Below are 22254 nucleotides of genomic sequence, written 5' to 3' on the forward strand. Positions count from 1 at the left end.
AGCTCGGCTGGAGAGCTCTCATTTTGAAGCTGACGACCTCTATTATAACGCACACAGATTGTATTTTAACGATTCGGGATTCCTCCACCCGTCGCCGAGAGCAGAGTAACGGTAATCGGTGTCTTTCAGCACCTTCCTCCGAGCAGAGAGAGGGAGGGAGGTGTTGAATTCGCTCAGGAAGACGAGGGCTGAACGGGTAGTTTACAGAAAAGTGTTGCTACCGCCGCACGGCAAACAGAACTGGGTCTAACCGCTACTCGACTTCACAATGGAGATTCACCCGAGGAAATTCCCTCGCTGCGGAAACGGAAACATCTGGAGCGTGTCCGTTACAACGGGAGATGAAGATGTTTGGGCGCGAGCGCTCGTGATTTATTAACGATGTAAATAGTCTATGGGGGAGTCTGTCTGTCTGTCTGGGTGGGGAGGCGGACACGTTTTATGTCTGGAGAAGAGAGAGACAACCTTGTTCCGCGCTGACGGCTCCGTGGGAAACCCCTCTATCTAACCTGGGCAGTAACGCATGACGGACCGACCGACAGACCGACCGACCGACAGACAGACAGACCGACCGACAGACAGATAGTGCATTGGTTCTGTCTTCCACGCTAGCTAGAGGAGGCACAGAGAGGAGGCACAGAGAGGAGGCACAGAGAGAAGACACAGAGAGGAGACACAGAGAGGAGGCACGGAGAGAGAGGAGACACAGAGAGGAGACACAGAGAGGAGGCACAGAGAGGAGACACAGAGAGGAGGCACAGAGAGGAGACACAGAGAGGAGGCACAGAGAGGAGACACAGAGAGGAGGCACAGAGAGGAGACACAGAGAGGAGGCACAGAGAGGAGACATCATATCTTCATCTCTCCAAGTTGCTCAGCAGCTCCGTGAAGCACAATGCCCTCGCAGGAGCGGATATGCAGAAGCGTTGTGTAGGAGACTCGGGAAAAAGGGCGTTTGAATTAAGTAAGGAATATGTGATGTTTTATAATATACTGTACCGTTATGTTGTAACAGTATTACATGCATTTATTGGCGTATTATTTAATGCATAGAGGTAGACTACCCAATATATATTTAATTTATTTTAAATAACACAGTTGTTTGACTAGGGTTATTGTTTTTTGGATTGTAGTAAGTGCGCACAAGCGCGGCATGAGATGTCGAGGGAAATTCAACGAGATGTTGTAATGGGGGAAAGAAGCAACATGTTACTGAACGACCAGAGTGTGTGATCTCATTCAGAGACACTGTATCGTTTACCTGTTGTGTCATGTGATAAAGCAAACCCCCCCCTCCAAAAGCAGCATAAATATTCACAGGCCTATAGCTCATTTATTCCTGTATTTGTTCTGGTTCTGGTTGCTGAAGGGAATAGATTAAGGAGGAACCAGTTATGATCTCTGACTGTCTATATTTTCTCTCTTGTAGAAATGAGAGGATTCAAACTGCTCTCTCTCTCTCTCTCTCTCTCTCTCTCTCTCTCTCTGTCTCTGTCTCTGTCTCTCTCTCTCTCTCTCTCTGTCTCTCTCTCTGTCTCTGTCTCTGTCTCTCTCTCTCTCTCTCTGTCTCTCTCTCTCTCTCTCTCTCTCTCTCTCTCTCTCTCTCTCTCTCTCTCTCTCTCTCTCTCTCTGTCTCTCTCTCTCTCTCTCTCTCTCTCTCTCTCTCTCTTTGTCTCTCTCTCTGTCTCTCTCTCTGTCTCTCTCTGTGTCTCTCTCTCTTTCTCTCTCTGTGTCTCTCTTTCTCTTTCTCTCTGTCTCTCTCTCTGTCTCTCTCTCTGTCTCTCTCTCTCTGTGTCTCTCTCTCTGTCTCTCTGTCTCTCTCTCAATTGTTTCTCTCTCTGTCTCTGTCTCTCTCTCTGTCTCTCCCTCTCTCTCTGTCTCTCTCTCTCTCTCTCTCTCTCTCTCTCTCTCTGTCTCTGTCTCTCTCTCTCTCTCTCTCTCTCTCTCTCTCTCTCTCTCTCTCTCTCTCTCTCTCTCTCTCTTTGTCTCTCTCTCTGTCTCTCTCTCTGTCTCTCTCTCCTTCTTTCTCTCTGTCTCTCTCTCTGTCTCTCTCTGTGTCTCTCTCTCTTTCTCTCTCTGTGTCTCTCTCTTTCTCTTTCTCTCTGTCTCTCTCTCTGTCTCTCTCTCTGTCTCTCTCTCTCTGTGTCTCTCTCTCTGTCTCTCTGTCTCTCTCTCAATTGTTTCTCTCTCTGTCTCTGTCTCTCTCTCTGTCTCTCCCTCTCTCTCTGTCTCTCTCTCTCTCTCTCTCTCTCTCTCTCTCTGTCTCTCTCTCTCTCTCTCTGTCTCTCTCTCTCTCTCTCTCTCTCTCTCGTTTCGTCTCTCTGTCTCTGTCTCTCTCTCTGTCTCTCTCTCTGTCTCTCTGTCTGCAGGTACTTCTCCACTCCCCAGTCCCTTCACCTCTTGCTAGACATGACAGGTCAGAGCCTGGAGGAGCTGACAGCAGCCTATGAGAATCACACCGTCCGCATCAATGTGGGAGGTTTCAAGAAGAGCCTGTTCTCCAACACACTGTCTCGTTTCCCAGAGACCCGGCTGGCTCGGCTGTTACAGTGCCAATCCAAAGAGTCGATACTAGAGCTCTGCGACGACTACGACGACGCGGAGAAAGAGTTTTATTTCGACAGGAACCCGGCTCTCTTTCCTTACGTGTTGAATTTCTACAACACCGGGAGGCTTCACGTCATGGCGGAGCTATGCATCTTCTCCTTCAGTCAGGAGATAGAGTACTGGGGCATCAACGAATTCTTCATCGACTCATGTTGCAGCAACGCTTACCACTGCCGAAAGATGGACCCTAACCGCGGGGAGGACTGGGACGACTGCCGGAGCGACGAGGGCGGCGGCGGCAGCGGCAGCACCACGTCATCGTTCGACGAGATTCTAGAGTTCTATAGCGACGCCGCTAAATTCGATAAGCAGCCGTTGGGGAGCGTCCGTAGACGGATCTGGTTGATCCTGGACAACCCGGGTTACTCTATCGCCAGCCGCGTCATCAGTATCCTCTCTATCCTGGTCGTGTTGGTGTCTATAACCACCACGTGTATGAACAGTATGGCTGAGTTTACCCTGGTGGACAGGGACGGGGTACCTCGCGAAGATCCCAGGTTTGAAACGGTGGAACACTTTGGTATCGGCTGGTTCACCTTGGAGCTCGCGGCCCGGTTCACGGTAGCCCCGGATCTTATCCACTTCTTCAAGCATCCGTTAAACTTAATAGACCTTGTGTCGATATTACCGTTCTACCTGACGCTCTTCATCGATCTGGTGGCCGAGAGCAGCCCGGCGTTAGCGAATCTGGGGCGAGTCGCACAGGTGCTACGTCTGATGAGGATCTTCCGTATCCTTAAGCTGGCGCGTCACTCCACGGGTCTGCGCTCTCTGGGCGCCACGCTGAGAAACAGCTATAAAGAGGTAGGGTTGCTACTGCTGTACCTGGCGGTGGGCGTGTCTTTCTTCTCTGTCATGGCCTACACCGTGGAGAAAGAGGACAGCGAGGACTTCTCCACCATCCCGGCGTGCTGGTGGTGGGCCACGGTGAGCATGACCACGGTGGGGTACGGAGACGTCGTCCCGGTGTCTATAGCCGGCAAGATGACAGCGTCGGCATGTATCCTGGCAGGCATCTTGGTGGTTGTGCTTCCCATCACGCTCATATTCAACAAGTTCTCTCTCTTTTACAAGAGACAGAAACAGTTAGAGATCGCTATGCTCAGCTGTGACTTCGACCAGGAGATCAAAGAAAACCTTCCCTCTGTCAATCTGAGAAACTACTATGCACACAAGGTGAAATCTCTCATGGCGAGTCTGTCAAATATCAACCGCAGCTTGCCCAGTGAACACAGTCTGAACGAGATGTCAATACATTAAGACCTGTGAATCAACAGACTGCCCCCTTGGCCTTTATAAGGAACGATGTGACCGAAGGAGAGGAGAAACATGTTGAAGGTAGCAGTGCTGTTTCTGTGTAGCCCTGTTGAATAGAGCTACATGGTGAAGGTAGTGTTGAATAGAGCTACATGGTGAAGGTAGTGTTGAATAGAGCTACATGGTGAAGGTAGTGTTGAATAGAGCTACATGGTGAAGGTAGTGTTGAATAGAGCTACATGGTGAAGGTAGTGTTGAATAGAGCTACATGGTGAAGGTAGTGTTGAATAGAGCTACATGGTGAAGGTAGAAGTGTTGTTTCTGTGTAGCCCTGTTGAATAGAGCTACATGGTGAAGGTAGCAGTGTTGTTTCTGTGTAGCCCTGTTGAATAGAGCTACATGGTGAAGGTAGTGTTGAATAGAGCTACATGGTGAAGGTAGTGTTGAATAGAGCTACATGGTGAAGGTAGTGTTGAATAGAGCTACATGGTGAAGGTAGTGTTGAATAGAGCTACATGGTGAAGGTAGTGTTGAATAGAGCTACATGGTGAAGGTAGTGTTGAATAGAGCTACGTGGTGAAGGTAGTGTTGAATAGAGCTACATGGTGAAGGTAGCAGTGCTGTTTCTGTGTAGCCCTGTTGAATAGAGCTACATGGTGAAGGTAGTGTTGAATAGAGCTACATGGTGAAGGTAGCAGTGTTGTTTCTGTGTAGCCCTGTTGAATAGAGCTACATGGTGAAGGTAGTGTTGAATAGAGCTACATGGTGAAGGTAGTGTTGAATAGAGCTACATGGTGAAGGTGAGTGTTGAATGGCTACGTGGGTAGCCCTGTTGAATAGAGCTACATGGTGAAGGTAGAGTGTTGTTTCTGTGTAGCCGTGTTGAATAGAGCTACATGGTGAAGGTAGTGTTGAATAGAGCTACATGGTGAAGGTAGTGTTGAATAGAGCTACATGGTGAGGTAGTGTTGAATAGAGCTACATGGTGAAGGTAGTGTTGAATAGAGCTACATGGTGAAGGTAGTGTTGAATAGAGCTACATGGTGAAGGTAGTGTTGAATAGAGCTACATGGTGAAGGTAGTGTTGAATAGAGCTACATGGTGAAGGTAGTGTTGAATAGAGCTACATGGTGAAGGTAGTGTGTTGAATGGCTACGGTGTAGGTAGTGTTGAATAGAGCTACATGGTGAAGATAGTGTTGAATAGAGCTACATGGTGAAGGTAGCAGTGTTGTTTCTGTGTAGCCCTGTTGAATAGAGCTACATGGTGAAGGTAGTGTTGAATAGAGCTACATGGTGAAGGTAGTGTTGAATAGAGCTACATGGTGAAGGTAGTGTTGAATAGAGCTACATGGTGAAGGTTGTGTTGAATAGAGCTACATGGTGAAGGTAGTGTTGAATAGAGCTACATGGTGAAGGTAGGGTGTTGAATAGAGCTACATGGTGAAGGTAGGTGTGTTGAATAGAGCTACATGGTGAAGGTAGTGTTGAATAGAGCTACATGGTGAAGGTAGTGTTGAATAGAGCTACATGGTGAAGGTAGGTGTTGAATAGAGCTACATGGTGAAGGTAGTGTTGAATAGAGCTACATGGTGAAGGTAGTGTTGAATAGAGCTACATGGTGAAGGTAGTGTTGAATAGAGCTACATGGTGAAGGTAGTGTTGAATAGAGCTACATGGTGAAGGTAGTGTTGAATAGAGCTACATGGTGAAGGTAGTGTTGAATAGAGCTACATGGTGAAGGTAGTGTTGAATAGAGCTACATGGTGAAGGTAGTGTTGAATAGAGCTACATGGTAAGGTAGTGTTGAATAGAGCTACATGGTGAAGGTAGTGTTGAATAGAGCTACATGGTGAAGGTAGTGTTGAATAGAGCTACATGGTGAAGGTAGTGTTGAATAGAGCTACATGGTGAAGGTAGTGTTGAATAGAGCTACATGGTGAAGGTAGTGTTGAATAGAGCTACATGGTGAAGGTAGTGTTGAATAGAGCTACATGGTGAAGGTAGTGTTGAATAGAGCTACGTGGTGAAGGTAGTGTTGAATAGAGCTACATGGTGAAGGTAGTGTTGAATAGAGCTACATGGTGAAGGTAGTGTTGAATAGAGCTACATGGTGAAGGTAGTGTTGAATAGAGCTACATGGTGAAGGTAGTGTTGAATAGAGCTACATGGTGAAGGTAGTGTTGAATAGAGCTACATGGTGAAGGTAGTGTTGAATAGAGCTACATGGTGAAGGTAGTGTTGAATAGAGCTACATGGTGAAGGTAGTGTTGAATAGAGCTACATGGTGAAGGTAGTGTTGAATAGAGCTACATGGTGAAGGTAGTGTTGAATAGAGCTACACGGGGAATCTGAAGTTCAGTTTCAGACTGACAGGTGAGGCGTTGGCGTGCCAACCAACATCAGCAACCTTTCTATTGGGAGAATCTCATCCAATCCTCTGTCCTTTTACATTCTTCTCAAAAACCTATTGGATGAGAAAGCCAGAGGTCCTTCCCCCTCTGACCTTTCTAATCCAATGGGTTTTTGAGAAGCCTTGTGAGGAGAGAGGACACAAGGAATCAAAGAAATGCAATTGAGATTCTCCCAATGATTCACTTCCACCTTTTCGTTCACCTTTTAAAGTGTTTTAACTGTGTGGTTCGTCGTTAAGACAGAAGATGAACCGATAGTCTGACAATATACTCTACTGTTATGGTGTATGTTGGGGTCTATTTATTACAACGACCAGTAAACAGTCTTCAATAAAGGACACAGTGCAGGACAAGTCACAACCCTAGGCCATGGGGCTACATCACTAGGGGTCAACCCTAGGCCATGGGGCATCATCACTAGGGGTCAACCCTAGGCCATGGGGCTTCATCACTAGGGGTCAACCCTAGGCCATGGGGCTTCATCACTAGGGGTCAACCCTAGGTCATGGGGCTTCATCTCTAGGGGTCAACCCTAGGCCATGGGGCTTCATCACTAGGGGTCAACCCTAGGTCATGGGGCATCATCACTAGGGGTCAACCCTAGGCCATGGGGCTTCATCACTAGGGGTCAACCCTAGGCCATGGGGCTTCATCACTAGGGGTCAACCCTAGGCCATGGGGCTTCATCACTAGGGGTCAACCCTAGGCCATGGGGCTTCATCACTAGGGGTCAACCCTAGGCCATGGGTCTTCATCACTAGGGGTCAACCCTAGGCCATGGGGCTTCATCACTAGGGGGTCAACCCTAGGCCATGGGGCTTCATCACTAGGGGTCAACCCTAGGCCATGGGGCTTCATCACTAGGGGTCAACCCTAGGCCATGGGGCTACATCACTAGGGGTCAACCCTAGGCCATGGGGCTTCATCACTAGGGGTCAACCCTAGGCCATGGGGCTTCATCACTAGGGGTCAACCCTAGGCCATGGGGCTTCATCACTAGGGGTCAACCTAGGCCATGGGGCTTCATCACTGGGGGTCAACCCTAGGTCATGGGGCTTCATCACTAGGGGTCAACCCTAGGCCATGGGTCTTCATCTCTAGGGGTCAACCCTAGGTCATGGGTCTTCATCACTAGGGGGTCAACCCTAGGCCATGGGTCTTCATCTCTAGGGGTCAACCCTAGGTCATGGGGCTTCATCACTAGGGGTCAACCCTAGGCCATGGGGCTTCATCTCTAGGGGTCAACCCTAGGCCATGGGGCTTCATCACTAGGGGTCAACCCTAGGCCATGGGGCTTCATCTCTAGGGGTCAACCCTAGGTCATGGGGCTTCATCACTAGGGGTCAACCCTAGGCCATGGGGCTTCATCTCTAGGGGTCAACCCTAGGTCATGGGGCTTCATCTCTAGGGGTCAACCCTAGGCCATGGGGCTTCATCACTAGGGGTCAACCCTAGGCCATGGGGTTCGTCACTAAGTGTCCCCTAAAGTACAGTCATTGTGATATTGTCCAAAGTAGAGCTTTACTCATGTTCTCCTGTTATGAAGTAGTTTTGATGTGTAACTGTTGTATTGCAATGAGATGCCTTCAGATGTCTAGAAACCCATATTAACGATCAATACATGTTGATATCTTCAGATGTCTAGAAACCCATATTAACGATCAATACATGTTGATGCCTTCAGATGTCCAGAAACCCATATTAACGATCAATACATGTTGATATCTTCAGATGTCCAGAAACCCATATTATAAAGATCAATACATGTTATCTTCAGATGTCTAGAAACCCATATTAACGATCAATACATGTTGATATCTTCAGATGTTTAGAAACCCATATTAACGATCAATACATGTTGATATCTTCAGATGTCTAGAAACCCATATTAACGATCAATACATGTTGATATCTTCAGATGTCTAGAAACCCATATTAAAGATCAATACATGTTGATATCTTCAGATGTCTAGAAACCCATATTAAAGATCAATACATGTTGATGTCTTCAGATGTCCAGAAACCCATATTAAAGATCAATACATGTTGATATCTTCAGATGTCTAGAAACCCATATTAAAGATCAATACATGTTGATGCCTTCAGATGTCTAGAAACCCATATTAAAGATCAATACATGTTGATATCTTCAGATGTCTAGAAACCCATATTAACGATCAATACATGTTGATATCTTCAGATGTCTAGAAACCCATATTAACGATCAATACATGTTGATATCTTCAGATGTCTAGAAACCCATATTAACGATCAATACATGTTGATATCTTCAGATGTCTAGCAACCCATATTAAAGATCAATACATGTTATCTTCAGATGTCTAGAAACCCATATTAACGATCAATACATGTTGATATCTTCAGATGTCTAGAAACCCATATTAACGATCAATACATGTTGATATCTTCAGATGTCTAGAAACCCATATTAACGATCAATACATGTTGATATCTTCAGATGTCTAGAAACCCATATTAACGATCAATACATGTTGATATCTTCAGATGTCTAGAAACCCATATTAAAGATCAATACATGTTGATATCTTCAGATGTCTAGAAACCCATATTAAAGATCAATACATGTTGATATCTTCAGATGTCTAGAAACCCATATTAACGATCAATACATGTTGATATCTTCAGATGTCTAGAAACCCATATTAACGATCAATACATGTTGATATCTTCAGATGTCTAGAAACCCATATTAAAGATCAATACATGTTGATATCTTCAGATGTCTAGAAACCCATATTAACGATCAATACATGTTGATATCTTCAGATGTCTAGAAACCCATATTAAAGATCAATACATGTTGATATCTTCAGATGTCTAGAAACCCATATTAAAGATCAATACATGTTGATGTCTTCAGATGTCTAGAAACCCATATTAAAGATCAATACATGTTGATATCTTCAGATGTCTAGAAACCCATATTAACGATCAATACATGTTGATATCTTCAGATGTCTAGAAACCCATATTAAAGATCAATACATGTTGATGCCTTCAGATGTCTAGAAACCCATATTAAAGATCAATACATGTTGATATCTTCAGATGTCTAGAAACCCATATTAAAGATCAATACATGTTGATATCTTCAGATGTCTAGAAACCCATATTAACGATCAATACATGTTGATATCTTCAGATGTCTAGAAACCCATATTAAAGATCAATACATGTTGATATCTTCAGATGTCTAGAAACCCATATTAACGATCAATACATGTTGATATCTTCAGATGTCTAGAAACCCATATTAAAGATCAATACATGTTGATATCTTCAGATGTCTAGAAACCCATATTAAAGATCAATACATGTTGATGCCTTCAGATGTCTAGAAACCCATATTAACGATCAATACATGTTGATATCTTCAGATGTCTAGAAACCCATATTAACGATCAATACATGTTGATATCTTCAGATGTCTAGAAACCCATATTAAAGATCAATACATGTTGATATCTTCAGATGTCTAGAAACCCATATTAAAGATCAATACATGTTGATGCCTTCAGATGTCTAGAAACCCATATTAACGAAACAGTAAGTGGTTTTGTTCCACATCATTTGACCCCCAAAATATCTGTCTCATTCAAGACCAAAGTGAGAGAGGATTCTCTTTTAGATAGAGATATTGAATTCAATTTTAAACAAAGAAAATGGGTTGAAATATACACTGAGTGTACAAAACATTAGGTACACCTTCCTAATATTGAGTTGCACCCCTTTTTGCCCTCAGAACAGCCTCAATTCGTCGGGGACATGGACTCTACCAGGTGTAGAAACCGTTCCACAGGGACGCTGGTCCATGTTCACTCCAATGCTTCCCCACAGTTGTGTCCAGTTGGCTGGATGTCCTTTGGGTGGTGGACCAGTCTTGATACACACAGGAAACTGTTAAGCGTGGAAAAACCCAGCAGCGTTGCAGTTCTTGACAAACTCAAACCGGTGCGCCTGGCACCTACTACCATACCCCGTGTATTGCCCATTCACCCTCTGAATGACATATACACAATCTATGTCTCAATTGTTTCAAGGCTTAAAAATCTGTCTTTAACCTGTCTCCTCCCCTTCATCTACCCTGAGTGAAGTGGTTTCAACAGGTGACATCAACAAGGGATCATCGCTTTCACCTGGATTCACCTGATCAGTCTATGTTATGGAAAGAGCAGGTGTTCCTAATGTTTTGTCCAGTCACTGTATCAGCCTAGGGGAACTCATGATTGACCTGGTCAGTCTATCATGGAAAGAGCAGGTGTTCCTAATGTTTTGTCCAGTCAGTGTATCAGCCTTTAGGAACTTATCATTGACCTGGTCAGTCTATCATAGAAATAGCAGGTGTTCCTAATGTTCTGTCTAGTCAGTGTATCGGCCTATAGGAACTCCTCGTCATTCATCTGTCATTATATGTAGTAGTGCTACTTCTTCCTTTCAGACACATCATGGGTCCCAAATGGCACCCTTTTCCCTTTATAGTGCACTACTTTTGATCAGAACCCTATGAGCTCTGGGCGCCCTATTCCCCATGGGCCCTAGTCAAAAAAAATAGTGCACTATAAAGTGAATAGGGTGCCATTTGGGAAGGAGCCATGGTAAATCAGCCATCGTAATCCATTCAGAGTTCCACTGACGTTCTTCTACTGTTGTTTCCATGTCACGGCCAGCTTACACACACACACACACACACACAAACACACACACACACACACACACACACGCACACACACACACACACACACACACACACACGACTCATAGCCTCAATAACGTCAGCTGTCAAACCAATCCGCTTCAATGGATCACATGGTGACATGACTGATGCTCATTGCTATCAGATAGCCACACATTACAGCACAGTATACAGGAGGAGTTTACAGGGAGAGATCGTTTCATGTCATGGACTCTTTAAACAGAATTTAAAGGTTTCAGTGTTGACTTCTTTCCTCTTCTCTCAGACAGCTTGTTGCAGAGAACGTAGCCACCGGAAAGCTCCTGAAAATGGGTGAATTTTGAAAGTTGAAGGCTATGCATACTCCCAAGCCACACGACGTTAACTGAGCTTGCTGCTGTAAATATGTCTGGTTAGTGTTTCCTCATGTCATATCCATTTCCAACAACACAGTGTGTCTGGACCATTTGTCACGGCTGTCGTAGGAATGAGCGGACCAAAGTGCAGCGTGTGTGTCGTTCCACATTTTATTTATACTGTGAAACTATGCGATACATAAATAAACTTGAATGCCCCCAACAACAACAAAAAAACGTGAAACAGAGGTGCCACAGACACGACTCAAAACTAATCTCCCACAAACCCAGGTGGGAAAAAAAACCCTACTTAAGTAGGATCTCCAATTAGAGACAACGAGGACCAGCTGCCTCTAATTGGAGATCATCCCAAAACAAAACCCCAACATAGAAATACAAAAACTAGAACACGAACATAGAAATACAAAACATAGAAAAACACCCCCCTGTCACGCCCTGACCTACTCTACCATAGAAAATAACATGTTACTATGGTCAAGACGTGACACCATTGGATTTGCCTGAGCAGAAATATCACGAATCGTATTTGACAGAAGACAAAACTAAGACACTAAATCCTGACAATATTACTTAAAACATCTGAAAAGTGTTTGTCGTTTGGTTTGACTATCTACAGTGGCCAACACTGATTCCCTTAAGAAGATGAGCTAAATGCCTTACAGAGAAGATCTGGATAGCAACAGGTCCGTAAGAAACTCTGCTTCCTTACCACAGATGCACAGAGCTCTTATTTCACACAAGGATTTCCTGGAAGCTCCTGGAAGATGACAAGAATTAGAAAACGGGTTGTTTTGGATCCTGGATGCTGATTGGTTGATAGCGGGGAGTTATGGCACTATAATTCCCTGCAAAGTACCATCCCTGTCTTCAGCCAATTGAATTAGTTTATGTTGTTTACTGACATGTCTTCAGGGAACAGATGCTACAGAACAAACAGAATACAACAGGGGTTCTAAACATTACCTCAGAAAACAACAATACAAAACAGAATACAACAGGGGTTCTAAACATTACCTCAGAAAACAACAATACAAACAGAATACAACAGGGGTTCTAAACATTACCTCAGAAAACAACAATACAAACAGAATACAACAGGGGTTCTAAACATTACCTCAGAAAACAACAATACAAAACAGAATACAACAGGGGTTCTAAACATTACCTCAGAAAACAACAATACAAACAGAATACAACAGGGGTTCTAAACATTACCTCAGAAAACAACAATACAAAACAGAATACAACAGGGGTTCTAAACATTACCTCAGAAAACAACAATACAAAACAGAATACAACAGGGGTTCTAAACATTACCTCAGAAAACAACAATACAAACAGAATACAACAGGGGTTCTAAACATTACCTCAGAAAACAACAATACAAAACAGAATACAACAGGGGTTCTAAACATTACCTCAGAAAACAACAATACAAACAGAATACAACAGGGGTTCTAAACATTACCTCAGAAAACAACAATACAAACAGAATACAACAGGGGTTCTAAACATTACCTCAGAAAACAACAATACAAAACAGAATACAACAGGGGTTCTAAACATTACCTCAGAAAACAACAATACAAACAGAATACAACAGGGGTTCTAAACATTACCTCAGAAAACAACAATACAAAACAGAATACAACAGGGGCTCTAAACATTACCTCAGAAAACAACAATACAAACAGAATACAACAGGGGTTCTAAACATTACCTCAGAAAACAACAATACAAAACAGAATACAACAGGGGTTCTAAACATTACCTCAGAAAACAACAATACAAAACAGAATACAACAGGGGTTCTAAACATTACCTCAGAAAACAACAATACAAAACAGAATACAACAGGGGTTCTAAACATTACCTCAGAAAACAACAATACAAAACAGAATACAACAGGGGTTCTAAACATTACCTCAGAAAACAACAATACAAAACAGAATACAACAGGGGTTCTAAACATTACCTCAGAAAACAACAATACAAAACAGAATACAACAGGGGTTCTAAACATTACCTCAGAAAACAACAATACAAAACAGAATACAACAGGGGTTCAAAACATTACCTCAGAAAACAACAATACAAAACAGAATACAACAGGGGTTCTAAACATTACCTCAGAAAACAACAATACAAACAGAATACAACAGGGGTTCTAAACATTACCTCAGAAAACAACAATACAAAACAGAATACAACAGGGGTTCTAAACATTACCTCAGAAAACAACAATACAAAACAGAATACAACAGGGGTTCTAAACATTACCTCAGAAAACAACAATACAAACAGAATACAACAGGGGTTCTAAACATTACCTCAGAAAACAACAATACAAAACAGAATACAACAGGGGTTCTAAACATTACCTCAGAAAACAACAATACAAAACAGAATACAACAGGGGTTCTAAACATTACCTCAGAAAACAACAATACAAAACAGAATACAACAGGGGTTCTAAACATTACCTCAGAAAACAACAATACAAAACAGAATACAACAGGGGTTCTAATCTAAACATTACCTCAGAAAACAACAATACAAAACAGAATACAACAGGGGTTCTAAACATTACCTCAGAAAACAACAATACAAAACAGAATACAACAGGGGTTCTAAACATTACCTCAGAAAACAACAATACAAAACAGAATACAACAGGGGTTCGAAAACATTACCTCAGAAAACAACAATACAAAACAGAATACAACAGGGGTTCTAAACATTACCTCAGAAAACAACAATACAAAACAGAATACAACAGGGGTTCTAAACATTACCTCAGAAAACAACAATACAAAACAGAATACAACAGGGGTAGTAAACATTACCTCAGAAAACAACAATACAAAACAGAATACAACAGGGGTTCGAAAACATTACCTCAGAAAACAACAATACAAAACAGAATACAACAGGGGTTCGAAAACATTACCTCAGAAAACAACAATACAAAACAGAATACAACAGGGGTTCGAAAACATTACCTCAGAAAACAACAATACAAAACAGAATACAACAGGGGTTCGAAAACATTACCTCAGAAAACAACAATTGACCAAGGTGACATTTTTTTTTTTACCATATTACCTGAAGAACAAGGGAAGATCAAAACCAATAGCCAAGGATCACCTGAGATTCAACATACTATTAGCTCTGTGAAGCCCTCTGTCGTTCCTCTTAGACTATCTGCTTCATACCATGTGTCTAATTTCAGGCACAGCTTTCTATTAAATACACAATGAACAACACTAAAGAACACACTTTAAAGGCACAAATTGCGTCGCAGCTTCACAATAACGTTTAAAACATATTCATATATTCACACCCTTCTATATCTGAGTGAAAATGTTGAATAATATGCTTCTAGGGTACACAAAATAAGCATGAACAGGCATGATAAATGCTCCAAAACACATTAGACAGTACAGTTTGAATAAATAAAATATCTGTCTATATTAGCATATATTATTAGTATATAAAGTATTGTATATTTGCTGGAGTCGTCCATAAGGTTCTAGGGTGCCAGGGAGGGAACTGCAAATACCCTAGACAAGGAATGAAATACATCAGGGGGAGTGTGCAAGTACACACTTCAGGGAGAGGGGACAGCTTACAGTACACACTTCAGGGAGAGAGGGGACAGCTTACAGCACACACTTCAGGGAGAGGGGACAGCTTACAGTACACACTTCAGGGAGAGGGGACAGCTTACAGTACACACTTCAGGGAGAGGGGACAGCTTACAGTACACACTCCAGGGAGAGGGGACAGCTTACAGTACACACTTCAGGGAGAGGGGACAGCTTACTGTGCATTCTCCAGGGAGAGAGGACAGCTTATAGTGCACACTTCAGCGAGAGGGGACAGCTTACAGTACACACTTCAGGGAGAGGGGACAGCTTACAGTACACACTTCAGGGAGAGGGGACAGCTTAAAGTACACACTTCAGGGAGAGGGGACAGCTTATAGTGCACACTTCAGGGAGAGGGGACAGCTTACAGTACACACTTCAGGGAGAGGGGACAGCTTATAGTGCACACTTCAGGGAGTGGGGACAGCTTATAGTACACACTTCAGGGAGAGGGGACAGCTTATAGTACACACTTCAGGGAGAGGGGACAGCTTACTGTGCATTCTTCAGGGAGAGGGGACAGCTTATAGTGCACACTTCAGGGAGAGGGGACAGCTTACTGTGCGATCCCAGGGAGAGGGGACAGCTTATAGTGCACACTTCAGGGAGAGGGGACAGCTTAAAGTACACACTTCAGGGAGAGGGGACAGCTTATAGTACACACTTCAGGGAGAGGGGACAGCTTATAGTACACACTTCAGGGAGAGGGGACAGCTTACTGTGCATTCTTCAGGGAGAGGGGACAGCTTATAGTGCACACTTCAGGGAGAGGGGACAGATTACAGTACACACTTCAGGGAGAGGGGACAGCTTACTGTGCATTCTTCAGGGAGAGGGGACAGCTTATAGTGCACACTTCAGGGAGAGGGGACAGCTTAAAGTACACACTTCAGGGAGAGGGGACAGCTTAAAGTACACACTTCAGGGAGAGGGGACAGCTTATAGTGCACACTTCAGGGAGAGGGGACAGCTTACAGTACACACTTCAGGGAGAGGGGACAGCTTAAAGTACACACTTCAGGGAGAGGGGACAGCTTATAGTGCACACTTCAGGGAGAGGGGACAGTTTACTGTACATTCGGAAAGCATTCAGACCCCTTGACTTATTCCACGTTTTGTTACGTTACAGCCTTATTCTAAAATGGATGAAACAAATGTTTTCTCATGAATCTATACACAATACTCCATAATGACATCACAATACTCCATAATGACATCACAATACTCCATAATGACATCACAATACTGCATAATTTATGTATTTTATTTATTTCACCTTTATTTAACCAGGTAGGCTAGTTGAGAACAAGTCCTTTATTTAACCAGGTAGGCAAGTTGAGAACAAGTTCTCATTTACAACTGCGACCTGGCCAAGATAAAGCAAAGCAGTTCGACAACATACAACAACACAGAGTTACACATGGAGTAAAACAAACATACAGTCAATAATACAGTAGAAAAATAAGTCTATATACAATGTGAGCAAATGAGGTGAGATAAGGGAGGTAAAGGCAATAAATAGGCCATGGTGGCGAAGTAAATACAATATAGCAAGTAAAACACTGGAATGGTAGATTTGTAGTGGAAGAAAGTGCAAAGTAGAAATAGAAATAATGGGGTGCAAAGGAGCAAAATAAATAAAATAAATACATACAGTAGGGGAAGAGGTAGTTGTTGGGGCTAAATTATAGATGGGCTATGTACAGGTGCAGTGATCTGTGAGCTGCTCTGACAGCTGGTGCTTAAAGCTAGTGAGGGAGATAAGTGTTGCCAGTTTTAGAGATTTTTGTAGTTCGTTCCAGTCATTGGCAGCAGAGAACTGGAAGGAGAGACGGCCAAAGGAGGAATTGGCTTTGGGGGTGACCAGAGAGATATACCTGCTGGAGCGCGTGCTACAGGTGGGTGCTGCTATGGTGACCAGTGAGCTGAGATAAGGGGGGACTTTATCTAGCAGGGACTTGTAGATGACCTGGAGCCAGTGGGTTTGGCGACGATTATGAAGCGAAGGCCAGCCAACGAGAGCGTACAGGTCGCAGTGGTGGGTAATAATGACATCACAATACTCCATAATGACATCACAATACTCCATAATGACATCATAATACCCCATAATGACATCACAATACTCCGTAATGACATCACAATACTCCATAATGACATCATAATGCTCCATAATAAAAACAGGTTTTCAGACATTTTTGCACATTTAAAAAAACAAACAAACAGAAATATCTTATTTACATAAGTATTCAGACCTTTTGCTATGAAACTCGAAATTGAGCTCAGGTGCATCCTGTTTCCATTGATCATCCTTGAGATGTTTCTACAACTTGATTGGAGTCCACCTGTGGTAAATTCAATTGATTGGACATGATTTGGAAAGGCAACACACCTGTCTATATAAGGTCCCACAGTTGACAGTGCATGTCAGAGCAAAAACCAAGCCATGAGGTCGAAGGAATTGTCCGTAGAGCTCCGAGACAGGATTGTGTCGAGGCACAGGTCTGAGGAAGGGTACCAAAAACTGTCTGCAGCATTGAAGGTCCCCAAGAACACAGTGACCTCCATTCTTAAATGGAAGAAGTTTGGAACCACCAAGACTCTTCCTAGAGCTGGCCGGCCAAACTGAGCAATCGAGGGAGAAGGGCCTTGGTCAGGGAGGTGACCAAGAAACCCCATGGGTTCCAGAGCTCCAGAGTTCCTCTGTGGAGATGGGAGAACCTTCCAGAAGAACAACCATCTCTACAGCACTCCACCAATCAGGCCTTTATGGTGGAGTGGCCAGACGGAAGCCACTCCTCAGTAAAAGGCACATGACAGCCCACTTGGAGTTTGCCAAAAGGCACCTAAAGGACTCTCAGACCATGAGAAACAGGATTCTCTGTTCTGATGAAGCCAAGATTGAACTCTTTGGCCCGAATGCCAAGTGTTGAGTCTGGAGGAAACCTGGTACCATCCCTACGGTGAAGCATGGTGGTGGTAGCATCATGCTGCGGGGATATTTTTCAGCTGCAGGGACTGGGAGACTAGTCAGGATCGAGGGAAAGATGAACAGAGCAAAGTACAGAGAGATTCTTGATGAAAACCTGCTCCAGAGCGCTCAGGACCTCAGACTGTGGCGAAGTTTCACCTTCTAACAGGACAACGACCCTAAGCACACAGCCAAGACAACGCAGGAGTGGCTTTGGGACAAGTCTCTGAATGTCCTTGAGTGGCCCAGCCAGAGCCCGGACTTGAACCCGATCGAACATCTCTGGAGAGACCTGAAAATGGCTGTGCAGCAACGCTCCCCATCCAACCTGACAGAGCTTGAGAGGATCAGCAGAGAAGAATGGGAGAAACTCCCCAAATACAGGTGTGCCAAGTTTGTAGCGTCATACCCAAGAAGACTCGAGGCTGTAATCGCTGCCAAAGGTGCTGCAACAAAGTACTGAGTAAAGGGTCTGAATACTTATGTAAATGTGATACTTCTGTTAATTTTTCTATTTAAACATTTGCACAAATTTCAAAAAAATAGTTTTTGCATTGTCATCATGGGGTATTGTGATGTCATCATGGGGTATTGTGATGTCATTATGGGGTATTGTGATGTCATCATGGGGTATTGTGACATCATCATGGGGTATTGTGATGTCATCATGGGGTATTGTGATGTCATCGTGGGGTATTGTGATGTCATCATGGGGTATTGTGATGTCATCATGGGGTATTGTGTGTAAATTGATGAGGGGGAAAAAAACAATTTAATCCATTTTAGAATAAGGTTGTAACGTAAACCAAATGTGTCAATATTAAAGGGGTCTGAATACTTTCCAAATGCACTGTATATACTGTAGACCTGGGCTGTAGACCTTGGGAGCCTCCAGACTCCCTCCCTGTCTCACCGTCTCCCTCCCTGTCTCCCTTCCTCCCTCCCTTATTCCCTCCTCCCTTCCTCCCTCCTTCCTACTTCCCATTCCTCCTGTCTCCGCTTCCTCCTGTCTCCCTGTCTCCTTTCTCCGTCCCTGTCTCCCCACCTCCTGTCTCCCTTCCTCCCGTCCTCCTGTCTCCCTACCTCCTGTCTCCCTCCCTCCTGTCTCCCTTCCTCCTGTCTCCCTACCTCCTGTCTCCCTCCCTCCCTCCCTTCCTGCCTGTGTCCCTGTCTCCCAGCACCTGTATCATTAGCAACAGTCTGAGTAGATGGATGACAGCGTGTGGTTTGTTTCTCTGGCGTGCAGCGCAGGACAACAGATGGTTAGAGAAGTCATTAGGAGAGGTAGCTCTGATAAAGGACTGTTTCCCAGAACAACCATGAAGCAGGGGGATTACAACTAGAGGACGCGCTATAGAACAATGAGCGGCTCCTCATATTCATACAGGGATTGTTTGAAGGGGAAAGATTGGTTTCCTCTACACATGAGAGCACTTATTACCCAGTAAGGCAGTAAGGCAATAAGGCAATAAGGCAATAAGGCAGTAAGGCAGTAAATCAGTAAGGCGTTAAGGCAGTAAGGCATTAAGGCAGTAAATCGGTAAGGCAGTAAGGCAGTAAGGCAATAAGGCAGTAAGGCGTTAAGGCAGTAAATCAGTAAGGCAGTAAGGCAGTAAGGCAGTAAGGCATTAAGGCAGTAAATAAGTAAGGCGTTAAGGCAGTAAGGCATTAAGGCAGTAAATCGGTAAGGCAGTAAGGCAGTAAGGCAATAAGGCAGTAAGGCGTTAAGGCAGTAAATCAGTAAGGCAGTAAGGCAATATGGCAATAAGGCGGTAAATCGTAAGGCAGTAAGGCAGTAAGGCAATAAATCGGTAATGTAGTAAGGCTGTAAGGCAATAAGGCAGTAAATCAGTAAATCAGTAAATCAGTAAGGCAATAAGGCAGTAAGGCAGTAAGGCAATAAGGCAATAATGCAGTAAGGCTGTAAAGCAATAAGGCAGAAAATCAGAAAATCAGTAAGGCAGTAAGGCAGTAAATCAATAAGGCAGTAAGGCAGTAAGGCAGTAAATCAGTAAGGCAGTAAGGCGGTAAATCAGTAAGGCAGTAAATCAGTAAGGCAGTAAGGCGGTAAATCAGTAAGGCAGTAAATCAGTAAGGCAATAAGGCGGTAAATCAGTAAGGCAGTAAGGCAGTAAGGCGGTAAATCAGTAAGGCAGTAAGGCAGTAAGGCGGTAAATCCCTTCCCTGTAGCTCAGTTGGTAGAGCATGGTGTGTGTCACGCCAGGGTTGTGGGTTTGATTCCCACGGGGGGCCAGTACAAAAAATAATAAATAAATAAATGATGTATGAAATGTATGCATTCACTACTGTAAGTTGCTCTGGATAAGAGTGTCTGCTAAATGACTAAAATGTAAATGCAATGTAAATCGGTAAGGTGTTAAGGCAGACAGACATTGTACCAAATGTTCCTGAGTCTTGTATTTATGGCCATAAAACTAATGACGGCGTAGCTAACGATGAGACTATTCAAGCTAGCAGCATCACTGTCATCATTTCCTCTCCAGGCAGGTTTAGTGTGTTGGGGGGGTGTCAAAATCAAATCAAATCAAGAGAGAGAGCCAGAGAGAGAGAGAGAGAAACAGAGACAGAGAGAGAGAGAGCCAGAGAGCCAGAGAGAGAGAGAGAGACAGAGAGAAAGAGAGAGAGAGATGGAAAGAGAGAGAGACGGAGAGAGAGACGGAGAGAGAGAGACGGAGAGAGAGAGATGGAGAGAGAGAGAGAGAGAGAGAGAGAGAGAGAGGAGAGAGAGAGAGAGAGAGAGACCACACGTTATGATTCAGTGTTAATGAAAACGCAGCTCTCAAACGGACTTTATTTTAATAAATACTAATGTTTTTATGAATTCTGATATTTTTAACATTCAGATCCAAACAAACCTAAAACGGACTAAAAGGTTAGAAATGCGTTTGTGCGTAAAGAGATAATTAGCCTAATGCTTCAGCGTTTTTCATTACCGTTTGAATAGAATAGTAAGCAAACACATTAACAAGACAGGACAAAGTGGACACAGACCAAAACATTAACAAGACAGGACAAAGTGGAAACAGACTGAAACATTAACAAGACAGGACGAAGTGGAAACAGACTGAAACATTAACAAGACAGGACAAAGTGGAAACAGACTGAACCATTAACAAGACAGGACAAAGTGGAAACAGACTGAAACATTTAAGAAGACAGGACAAAGTGGAAACAGACTGAAACATTAACAAGACAGGACAAAGTGGAAACAGACTGAAAACATTAACAAGACAGGACAAAGTGGAAACAGACTGAAACATTAACAAGACAGGACAAAGTGGAAACAGACTGAAACATTAAGAAGACAGGACAAAGTGGAAACAGACTGAAACATTAACAAGACAGGACAAAGTGGAAACAGACTGAAACATTAACAAGACAGGACAAAGTGGAAACAGACCGAAACATTAACAAGACAGGACAAAGTGGAAACAGACTGAAACATTAACAAGACAGGACAAAGTGGAAACAGACTGAAACATTAACAAGACAGGACAAAGTGGAAACAGACTGAAACATTAACAAGACAGGACAAAGTGGAAACAGACTGAAACATTAACAAGACAGGACAAAGTGGAAACAGACTGAAACATTAACAAGACAGGACAAAGTGGAAACAGACTGAAACATTAACAAGACAGGACAAAGTGGAAACAGACTGAAACATTAACAAGACAGGACAAAGTGGAAACAGACTGAAACATTAACAAGACAGGACAAAGTGGAAACAGACTGAAACAGTAACAAGACAGGACAAAGTGGAAACAGACTGAAACATTTAACAAGACAGGACAAAGTGGAAACAGACTGAAACATTAACAAGACAGGAGAAAGTGGAAAAAGACTGAAACATTTAACAAGACAGGACAAAGTGGAAACAGACTGAAACATTAACAAGACAGAACAAAGTGGAAACAGATTGAAACTTTAACAAGACAGGACAAAGTGGAAACAGACTGAAACATCACAGTCACCAAAGTCTTCCTACCATCCTGAGAAGTCATGTTTACTCAGTTACTCAGCAGTACTGGCATTGCTTTTCAATGAGATTGAATTGAAATCAAATCAAAGTTTATTTGTCATGTGCGCCGAAGACAACAGGTGTAGTAGACCTCACAGTGAAATGCTGAATACAACAGGTGTAGTAGACCTCACAGTGAAATGCTGAATACAACAGGTGTAGTAGACCTCACAGTGAAATGCTGAATACAACAGGTGTAGTAGACCTCACAGTGAAATGCTGA

At 43.4% G+C, this 22254-nt stretch overlaps 1 protein-coding gene and 1 long non-coding RNA gene across 12 annotated transcripts; both read left to right on the forward strand.

Moving 5' to 3' along the window:
• The first annotated feature begins 771 nt into the window (after window positions 1-771).
• Window positions 772-5234, forward strand: LOC123723697 (potassium voltage-gated channel subfamily S member 2). 11 transcript variants are annotated; one of them, XM_045712596.1, is made up of 6 exons: window positions 772-964; window positions 2370-3996; window positions 4142-4272; window positions 4447-4555; window positions 4607-4640; window positions 4724-4734. In XM_045712596.1, the coding sequence occupies exon 2, from the start codon at window positions 2410-2412 to the stop codon at window positions 3865-3867; it is 1458 nt and encodes a 485-aa protein (XP_045568552.1). In that variant the 5' UTR covers window positions 772-964; window positions 2370-2409; the 3' UTR covers window positions 3868-3996; window positions 4142-4272; window positions 4447-4555; window positions 4607-4640; window positions 4724-4734. The 11 variants fall into 11 exon arrangements, with proteins under 11 accessions (XP_045568552.1, XP_045568553.1, XP_045568548.1 ...); XM_045712597.1 differs by lacking the exons at window positions 4607-4640; window positions 4724-4734 and adding an exon at window positions 5086-5234 and having other exon boundaries at window positions 4142-4301; window positions 4476-4606; XM_045712592.1 differs by lacking the exon at window positions 4724-4734 and adding an exon at window positions 4770-4814 and having other exon boundaries at window positions 2370-4054; window positions 4222-4301; window positions 4476-4664.
• Window positions 5235-7291: 2057 nt separating this feature from the next.
• Window positions 7292-8702, forward strand: LOC123733186 (uncharacterized). The gene is made up of 2 exons (XR_006763648.1): window positions 7292-7391; window positions 7699-8702. It is a non-coding gene; the product is annotated as an uncharacterized lncRNA (long non-coding RNA).
• The last annotated feature ends 13552 nt before the right edge of the window (window positions 8703-22254 follow it).

The sequence above is a fragment of the Salmo salar genome, unplaced genomic scaffold (genome assembly GCF_905237065.1).
Source record: "Salmo salar unplaced genomic scaffold, Ssal_v3.1, whole genome shotgun sequence".
NCBI lineage: Eukaryota > Metazoa > Chordata > Actinopteri > Salmoniformes > Salmonidae > Salmo > Salmo salar.

What these genes read in the sequence shown, in the direction of transcription:
- LOC123723697 (XM_045712597.1), top strand. Translation starts at nt 2,410, where the DNA reads ATGACAGGTCAGAGCCTGGAGGAGCTGACAGCAGCCTATGAGAATCAC.